We start from the raw sequence: 10,461 nt of genomic DNA on the forward strand, positions 1-10,461 counted from the left end.
CCTTTCACCCATATTACAGGTGCTCGGGTTCAGAGCAGGAATTCCTTACAGATTGAAGAGTAAGCAGATGAATGAACTAATGCACTGGTTTCCGAATTTGGATACACCTATTTGCCAGACCATGTTTGTATAGCAGGTCTGAGATAGGAAGTCCCGCCCCCAGTGGAGCCCAGTCCAGGGCCTTATCAACGCCCGTTTCCTAGCAACTGTCAAAAACAGTTGCGCTGCGGGGTCTAGGTGGCCCCTTGCCGGAGTGGACCGACAACGTCCTCGGGAGCCTCATCGTCCAGGCGGCTATGCAGTTAGTGTGCGAGCTGACCGACACCTCCTACCAAGCCCTGGCTGCTGCCTAGTGCATCTGCTAGCAGGTACCGTTGGCGCCTTGAGGAGTCCTTGTGTCCCACCCTCATCCATCCCCCACCCCACGCTGTATCCTGGGTATCTTTTTCTTAGTGTTAGCCCAGGTTCTGCCTCCTTGTGCTTTGAGCCCAGTCCTCAATGCCCATTCATGTCTTGCCTCAGGGTTCTTGCTGTCCTTAACCTCACTAGGCATTTGCACATACAGTCAGTCCCCTGACCTGGTTTTCCTGTCCCAAAATGGCAAATGCACATCATGCTTTGGTGCAGCTCTCCCCAAGGCATCCCTTAATGGAAGCATAGGGGATTCTCCTCCAACCCATGTGGTTCCTGGAGAACTGCACTCACCTGAGATAGATATTCCAGAAGTGACAAATGATTGACTTCTGATTCATGAAAGAAGGAGCAACTGGGGCTGGGGAAAAGCAGAGACTCAAGTTAGAGAAAGTGGGGTTATTCAACATCATGATTACTGCCAGCCACCATTCTCTGTGGTTCATCCATTCATTCTCTAACCTCATTGAATTCCTACTGTGTGTCAAGCAGTGTCCAAGGCCTTGGCCATTCAACCCAGAATAGGACAAGGGGAGGGAGGGAGGAGAATGGTGGGTGGTCCTGAAAGAGGAAAGGCTTACCTCCTGAGAGCAGAGAGTGGTGACAAAAGTGCCTTTTAGTTTCTTCCAGCTAGGAGTGCTGAGCGTGTGGGGCACTCTGCATCATGTCACTGCATGCCTGGGAGTGGGAAGATGAGGACAGGGCAAGCATGGGGCCCATGCCCTCCATGGGCAGCTTTTACCAGTCCATGAGCGAGTGTGATGTTGAGGAGTACCTGAAGGCCAGGACCCAGGCCCAAGAATCAGATTCTGACCAGTGCAGCAGCATCGAGTCCTCAGAAGGGCCTGCCAGCACTTTCAACTCTGACGTGCCCCAGGTTGTCCCCTGCAAATTCATCATCTCACTGGCCTTCCCAGTGAATGTTGGTAAGTGCCAGAGCATAATTCTAATGCTTTCTACAAAAAAGGGGGTGGACTAATGACCTTCTCCCAGGAGTTTAGGACACATATGTTCCTTCCACTGGCTCCCTGCAATAGGGTAGCGGATTACAGGAGCAAAGGTCAGGAAAGAAACTGCAATTTTAGGGGCCCACTATGGATCAGGCAAGTGGTTATGTGGTCTTCACATACTTAATCCTCTCAATAACTCTAAGAAGTAGGTGATGTTATGTCTGCTTTTTGTAGATGATGACAGAGAGGTTAAAGCCTTGGTTCCCATAAGCTGGTTATACATCACCTAATTCCTTATTTAAAATACAGATAGATTCTCAGGTGCATTGAATCTCTGAGTATAAAAATGTGTCAGTTAGCTATTACTGCAACAATGCTGTGTAACGAACCCAAACAAGCTCCCCAATTTAGAAGCTTCAAATAGGTATCCTTTGTTCTCCTGGATGAGCAGGTTAGCTGATCCAGCCTGAGCTCCCTGTGGTGGCTTGCTCTGCTTCGTGTGTCTCTCATCTTCCTCATGTGGGCTAGCCCAGACACATATTATGTATGGGCAGAGATACACCAGGAGGCAAGCCCAGTCACCCAAGCACTCTTAAAGTCTTTGGGCACTTCCCACCTGCTAACTAACATTTTATTGGTCAAAGCAAGTCATGTGGTTGAAACCCCAAGTTTAGGGGCAAAGAAAAGTACTCCACTTTATGACACATTTTTTTTTTTTGTCTACTTAAACTATCTTGCCCATGATGATTAATTTCAGCTTCTTGTAGATGTCAACTGTTGCTTCAGATATTTTGGAGGCTACTTGGTTAGGTGTACACCATATTTAGAACTCATCAGTCTTCTTGGTGAATTGAACTTTTTGTCTTATGTGGTGACCTCTATACATAATGATGCTTTTTATCTTGGGTCTGTTGATATCAAGTGAAAGAGCCTGGAAAAAAAGTCTTTTTGCAAATACCAACCAAAAGAAAATCAATGCTTACTTGATCACCTTAACCTTCACATCTCTTGCAGCATCTTTAGACTTGTTTTTTCTTATTTTGGTACTTTTTCCAAAGGCATTTGCAAAATAGATCTCTGTGCAGCAAAAATTTATGAGGTCTTGTATGCCTGAGATTCTTTTTTATTAATTTATTTTTCAATTATTGTTGACATACAATATCACATTAATTTTAGATGTACAACATAGTGATTAAACGTTTATATTTCTTACAAAGTGCTCACCCAATAAGTCTAGTACCCATCTGACACTATACATAGTTATTACAGCATTATTGACTATATTCTCTGTACTATACTTTACATCCCCGTGATTATTTTTATAACTGGCAATATGTACCTCTTAATTCCTTTCACCTTTTTCGCCCACTTTACCTCTTCAAACCCCTCCCATCTGGTAACTATCAACTTGTTCTCTGTATCTATGAGTTTATTTCTGTTTTGTTTGTTCATTTATTTTATTTTTTAGGGTCTTTTTATCATGACAATACCTCTGAAGGACATATCTTTGGCTGGGTATAAGCGTTTTTTTCTTCCAATACCTGAGTATTTATGATTTGTTTATAAATGTTTATATAAGTTATTTATTTAAGAGAAATGAGATCCTAAACATTCTGTTCTACAATTTGCTTTTAAAATTTTTGACTATGTCTTAGATATCTGAGAGGAAATGAGCATACTTGTTTTTATTTTGCTGTTTTGTTTTAAATGCCTATATAGTATTCTATTGTATGTTTCTAATTTATCCTGAGACAGAGGGAGGGAAGGATAAAGCGGGCGGGGGGTGGGGAGTGGTGGTGAGTACACCCTCTAGTGGGCCATTGCATCAATGGCTTGTTGCACACTGCTCTGCTCAGTACATCACTGATACCAAACAAATCTGGGAGGAGAATTCAGTGGTGTGTGAACAGACTGGAGATATCAAGGGAAAATGAGTAGCTAATTTATAATCAATACTGATTGATCCGTTTTAAAATAAATGATTTTCACTAGAAATTCTGCTGCTTTGTAATTTTACTTAGCAAGATATTTCCATAGCATAAAGCAACCTCAGATTGCAATTGAAAGAAATTTTATAACAACAATAACAGCATCTCTATGTTTGAGGTGCTGCACTTACCTAGGCCAGAGAAGAGAGATTTTATGCTATTATGTGCCTGGAGAAGCAGGAGAAAATCAGTTTGCCAAGAAGCAAAGCTCTTCTTAGAATACTCACTAACTTTTCCTTGTTCTCCTTATTGGTGGACATTTAAGTTGTTTCCAATTTTTTTCTGTTAGCCCTCCTAGTATGCACATTTCTATGCATGGTGGTGGGGCAGGGGGCACTTCTGTAGCTTGAATTTCAAGAAGTGATATTGCTTCATTTAATGTATAGCAGGTCCTTGAATAATGTTGTTTCATTTAAAGTCCAGGACCTATCAATGACATTAAGTGAGGACTTACTGTATACATTTACATTTTCTTATAGATATTGTCTAATTGCCCACCAAAGGGGTTGTAACAATTTTTACTCCAATTAACAGGAGATAAGAGGGTCTACATATCCACTTGCTCACCTTGGGTTGAATCGGAACATGGACTTGTAAAATGCAGCAAGCTTTTTCTGATCAGTTACACCTTCACAAGAAATTCTAATGACTACCAAAGACTGGCTGGAGAAGCTTTATCCCAAGGTCTTCATAAAAGCTCACTCTTCTAGTGGCAGTCTCCAGTGATCTCTTGGGTGTTAAAAGTTGAAATTTTAAAACTACTGATTTAAATATAATAGTCATATTTTTATAAAATGAAATTTGGGATAAATATTTATGGAGCTCCTGAAGCATTTTCTTGTGTGCAAAGCTCAAGCTTGAAGGGTTCAGTTTAAGGTCAAGGGCAGGCAGAGACCCTGGGCTCTGGCTGAAGCCCAACCTTACTTTCTTCATCTTTTCACCCCATTTATCCCACTTTGTACAGCTTCATTCATGAGGTTTTGCTGAGTTCTGACCTCTTCTTGGAATGTCTGCCAACTTTGCTTCTACAAGACTCTGCTGAGGTCCCTTTGGGGGCTTCCCACACCACTCCCAGACAGAGTTTACCTCCAACTCCTCTGTTACTCTTCAGAACCTTGTTTATGCTGTTGGTATTACACAAATCACACTGTGCTGTGATTTTTCTTTTTTACCTGTTTCTTACTGCTGAGACTAGCATGAGGCAGGTGAAGCCTCTAAGGTGAAAAAAATATAAGGAGACACTCACTCTCAAAGAGTCATGCACTGAAATTTTGCACCCTGGTGCCTAGTCCTAGTCCAGAGTAACCTGCTACTTTGCTGACTAGGGAGGCTAGTGATGCAGGACAGGGCTAATTTCCCTGAGTTGGTAGGGAGACCAAGACCTGTTTGGAGAAAAGAGGGTTCTTTGGCAGAGAGTGTAGAAAGAATTAAACACACATGCCAAAGTTAGAGTCAAAAGGAAAGTTTATTAGAAAAGGGGTAACACTCCACAATCAGAGTGTGGTCTCTCAGAGGCAGAGAGTGAGAGAGACAGTGCAAGAGACAGAGTAAAGGCACTGAGAGGGACCCTGATTGCTCAGGGAATTCAGTTTATATGTCATTCTTTAGTTCCCTTTTCCTTTGATTTGGACATACAATGAGGAAGAGAAAGAGTATGTAGCATGAAAAGGTAAGAATATGTAGAGTGAAAGGCCTGTTGGCAGTTGCCAGCCTTTAATCCTTAGGTTCCCCATAGCTTTAGCCATATGGAATAACTCTTGATTCCTGTTTTCCCTTCACCATGTGAGAAATGGGCTGTTAGCAATCCCAGCAAAAATCTTCCTTTGTTCTGAAGATGTCTTCCTGGCCTGGGTGTAGGGCTGATCATCATATTGCATTCTCTGATTGTAGCTTGATTAACATTTTAATTCTCTTGCCTCCTCCCTACATTACTAGCAGTGTGGAGGTTTGTGGCCTCCCACAGCATGGGGCTCTTTCTTGGTTACAGAAAACTGTGGAAATGGGTCTGCTTTCTCATGAGAGGTGAAAACAAGGCTCATTAAATCTATATCTTCTAGGTCATAAAGGAAAATATATAAGTTTGATCGAAAAATATAGGAAACACTCTAAAATGGAAAAACCTGTTTCAAAGGTTCGCCGTTTCTACCACATTGAGTATTTCCTTCTGCCGGATGATGGAGAGCCTAAAAAAGTTGACATTGTGGTGTTTCCAGCAGTGGTCAAAGTGTTTCTGGATTCAGGAGTAAAGGTTTGTGTGTGTGTGTAGCCTTGCATATACCATACAGCCTAATACTACAAGAAATGTGTTTGCTTTTCCTGGAAATACCAATTACATGGCTCTCTGTTTAGATATTTTTACCAAATAATTGCTTTGGTGTTTCAATTTTTTTTTTGTAGCTCTTATAATTTCTTTATGTGTGCATATGAATACATATGTATATGCATTTATATACATATGTGTGTGCACACCTGCCTGCCCTTCACACACACACATGCACACACCTGCCTGTGGCCCAGTCAGGGATTGAAATCACTGGAAAGGACACTATTTGCAGTTAATTTCTTTGACTTAATTTTTTTCCAAGGAATCCAAAGGTGTGACAGGGCCCAGTCCATGACATCCATTTCCCAATGTGCATTGGAACCTGAGAGAGAGCCAAACACAGAAGTCAGAGGGGTGGAGAGCAGGGCCTGGCTTCACTGCCAGTAGAGTGAGGCTGGTTGTGGTGAGTACTCCTAGACTGCTGAGCCTCCTGGCTTTTCGCACTGAAAATGTCTTGGTACTCTTTTACACAGACTGTGAAGCCATGGCGTGAAGGGGACAAAGTCTGGGTGTCATGGACTCAAATTTTTAACATCAACGTGACAAAGGAATTACTAAAGAAAATAAATTTTCACAAAATAACTTTGAAGTTCTGGGACACTAAGGACAAGGTTTCAAGAAAAGTCAGGTATTATCGATTAAAGACTGCTGGGTATTCAGAAGATGCAGGATCTTTTGGTAAGTCAGATTTTTGTGTTTTATTATTTTATTATTTTTTATTAAGTTTATTGGGGTAACATTGATTAATACAATTATGTAATTTTCAGATGTACCTTACAATTTGATATCTGTATATTCTATTGTGTTAACCACCCAAACTCCAGTTTCCTTTAGCTACCATATATTTGATTCCCTTTACCCACTTCACCCTCCCCCTACCCCTCTATATTTGATCTCCTTCACCCCATCAACCTCCCCACTCCTCCACCACCCTCTACCCTCTGGTAACCACTAGTCTATAGTCCACGTCCGTGAGTCTCTGTTTGTTGGTCCTGTTCATTTGTTGCTTTTAGGTTTATATCCCACATATAAGTGATATCATGTGATTTTCAACTTTTTCTGTCCGGGTTATTTCGATTAGCATGATTATCTCATGGTCTATCCATGTTGTTGCAAAAGGCAGTATTTCATCACTTCTTATGGCTGAGTAATATTCCATTGTATATATGTACCACAGATTCTTTAGCCAATCATCTATTGTAGGACACTTCAGTTGCTTCCATGTCCTGGCCACTGTGAATAATGCTACTATGAACATCGGTGTGCAAATATCTTTTCAGATATGAGTTTTCAAGTCTTTGTGGTAAATACCCAGTAGGAGAATTGCTGGATCTTATGGTAGATCAATTCTTAGTTTCTTGAAGAAGCTCCATACTGTTTTCCATAGTGGCTGTACCAATTTGCAGTCCCACCAGCATGTATGAGGGTTCTTTTTCTCTGCATCCTCTCCAACATTTCTTATTACTTACCCTGTTGATTATAGCCATTCTAACAGGTGTGAGATGGTATCTCATTGTGGTTTTGATGTACATCTCCCTAATAGCTAGCAATGTTGAGCATCTTTTCAAATATTTGTTGGACCTTTGTATGTCCTCTAGGGAGAAGTGTCTGTTCAGGTCCTCTTCCCATTTTTGACTGGATTGTTTGTTTTTTGTTGTTATTGAGTCATATGAGTTCTTTGTATATTTTGGATATTAGGCCCTTATCGGAAGGATTGCTTGCAAATATATTTTCCTTTTTGGATGGCTCTCTCTTTACCTTGTTGACAATTTCTTTTACTGAGCAGAAGCTTTTTAATTTGATGTAGTCCCATTCATTTATTTTTGCTTTTAGTTCCTTTACCTTTGAGGTCAAATTCATAAAATCCTCTTTAAGTCCAAGGTCCTTCAGTTTAATTCCTATGTTATCTTCTATGCATTTTATTGTTTCAGGTCTTATATTCAGATCCTTAACTAATTCATTTTGAGTTAATTTTGGTGTGTGGTGATAGACAACAGTCTAGTTTCATTCTTTTGCAGGTAGCCTTCCAATTTTCCCAGCACCATTTATTGAAGAGTCTTTCCTTTCTCCACTGTATGTTTTTGGCTTCTTTGTATGGATTTACCTCTGGACTCTTGATTCTGTTCCACTGGTCTGTGTGTCCATTTTTCTGCCAATACCATGCCGTTTGATTACTGTCACTTTGTAGTATAATTTGAAGTTGGGCAAAGTAATGCCTCCAACCTTGTTCTTTTTTCTCAGGATGGCTTTGGCTATTCCGGGTCCTTTGTGCTTCCACACAAATTTCATGATTTTTTGTTTTATTTCTTTGCCAATGTGATTTTGATGAAGGTTGCATTAAATCTGTATAATGCTTTAGGTAATATGATCATTTTAACTATGTTGATTCTTCCAATCTGAGAACACAAAATATCTTTCCATTTCTTTGTATCTTTTTTGATTTGTTTTAATAAAGTCTTGTAGTTTTCATTGTGTAGGTTCTTCACGTTTCATTAAATTTATTCCTAGGTATTTTGTTGTTGTTGTTGCATTTGCAAAAGGCATTATTTTTTCTACTTCTTTTTCTGACACTTCATTATTAGAGTATATGAACGCTATGGATTTTTGAATGTTGGTTTTGTATCCAGAAACTTTACTGTATTTGCTTATCGTTTCTAGTAGTGTTCTTGTGGAGTCTTTAGGGTGTTCTATATAGAGAATCATGTCATCCACAAATAGTGACAGTTTGACTTCTTTGTTTCCTATTTGGATGTCTTTTATATCTTTCTCTTGTCTGACTGCACTTGCTAGGACATCCAATGTTATAATGAATAACAGTGGTAATAGTGGACAGCCTTGTTCCTGATCTTAGAGGGAAGGTTTAAGTTTTTCACCATTAAGTATAATGTTGGCTGAGGGCTTGTCATAAATGGCCTTAATTATGTTAAGGTACTTTCCTTCAATGCCAATTTTGTTAAGTGTTTTGAGCATAAATGGATGCTGTATCTTGTCAAAGGCCATTTCTTCATCTATTGATATGATTATATGATTCTTATTTTTTAATTTGTTTATGTGGTGTATCACATTAACTATTTTGCATATGTTGAACCATCCCTGTGCCCCTGGGATGAAGCCCACTTGATCGTGGTGTATAATCTTTTTAATATGTTGCTGTATTCGATTCGTGCATATCTTCTTTAAGATTTTTGCATATGTGTTCGTGAGAGATATTGGTCTGTAGTTTTCTTTTTGTGTGTTATCTTTTCCAGGTTTTGGTATCAGAGTAATATTGGCCTCATAAACTGAGTTGAGAAGTATTGCCTCCTCTTCGATTTTTTGGAAGAGTTTGAGAGAATAGGTATTAAATCTTTGAATGTTTGGTAGAATTCACTGGTGAAGTCATCTGGAACTGGACTTTTATTTTTGGTAGATTTTGATGATTGTTTTAATTTCCATTCTGCTGATCGGTCTATTTAGATTTTCCAGATCTTCTTGACTAAGTCTAGGAAGATCGTATCTTTCTAAATACTGGTCCATTTCTTCTAGGTTATTAAATTTGGTGTTATATACTTTTTCATAGTATTCTTGTATGATCCTTTGTATTTCTGCAGTGTCTATCATAGTTTCCCCTTCTTTCATCACTGCTTTTGTTTGTGTCCTTTCTCTCTCTCTCTTTTTTTTTTTTTTGTTTTGTTTTCAATTTCATTTATTTCTGCTCTAATTTTTATTTCCTTCCTTCTGCTGACTTTAGGCTTCATTTTTTGTTCCCTTTCTAAATTTTTTGATGAAGCATTAGGTTGTTTATTAGGGCTCATTCTTGTTTTTGGAGATAGGCCTGTAATGATATGAACTTTCCTCTTATGACTGCTTTTGTTTTGTCCCAAAAGTTTTGATATGTTGTACTATCATTATCATTCATTTCTATGTATCTCTTGATCTCTCTTTTTATTTCTTCTCTGACCCAGTTATTCCTCAGTAGCATGTCGTTTAAACTCCATGTATTTGTGGTTATTCCTGATTTCTTTTTGCAGTTGATCTCTAGTTTCAAAGCGTTATGATCAGAGAATATGTTTGGTATTATTTCAACCATTTTATATTTGTTGAGGCTATCTCTGTGTCCCAGTATGTGGTCGATCTTGAGAATGTTCCAAGTGTACTAGAGAAGAATGTATAAGCAGCTGTTTGGGGATGGAAGGCTCTGTAAATGTCAATTATGTCCAGTTGGTCTAATGTATCATTTAAGGATGTTATTTCCTTGTTGATTTTCTGTTTGGGTAATCTGTCCATATCTGACAGAGGGGTATTTAGGTCCCCTACTATGATAGTGTTTTGGTCTGTTTCTCCCTTTAGCTCTGTTAGTAATTGCTTTGTATATTTCGGGGCTCCATTATTGAGAGTATATTTATGAATAAGTGTTATGTCTTTGGTGCATGACTCCTTTTATCATTATAAAGTGTTTACCTTTTTTATTTTGAAGTCTATTTTGTCCAATATTAGTACCGCTACTCCTGCTTTTCTCTGAATGCCATTTGCTTGAAATATCATTTTCCACATTTTCACTTTGAGTCTACATTTGTCTTTGGAGCTGAGATGTATCTCCTGGAAGCAGCATATGGTTGGGTTTTGGTTTTTGATCCAATCTGCAACTTTGTACATTTTTATTGGTGAGTTTAGTCCATTTACATTTAGGGTGATTATTGAAATATGAGGTCTTCTTATAGCCATGTTATCTTATGCTTTCTGGTAGCTCGGTGTTTCCATTACTTCCTTGTCCTTATGTTTCGGTTTATTTTGTTTGCTTTTTGTGCGT

The 10,461-nt window shown here is 39.1% G+C and overlaps 1 protein-coding gene across 1 annotated transcript in view; it reads left to right on the forward strand.

Annotated features, from left to right (window-relative positions):
- The first annotated feature begins 1,120 nt into the window (after positions 1-1,120).
- Positions 1,121-10,461, forward strand: part of KIAA1257 (KIAA1257 ortholog) — a 68,964-nt gene continuing 59,623 nt past the window's right edge. Inside the window, exons 1-3 of the mRNA XM_025038767.1 lie at positions 1,121-1,337; positions 5,407-5,597; positions 6,146-6,350. Of these exons, the coding sequence (XP_024894535.1) occupies positions 1,121-1,337; positions 5,407-5,597; positions 6,146-6,350 (613 nt within the window). The remainder of the gene's footprint in view (positions 1,338-5,406; positions 5,598-6,145; positions 6,351-10,461) is intronic.

This window comes from Pteropus alecto, unplaced genomic scaffold (genome assembly GCF_000325575.1).
Source record: "Pteropus alecto unplaced genomic scaffold, ASM32557v1 scaffold86, whole genome shotgun sequence".
Taxonomy (NCBI): domain Eukaryota; kingdom Metazoa; phylum Chordata; class Mammalia; order Chiroptera; family Pteropodidae; genus Pteropus; species Pteropus alecto.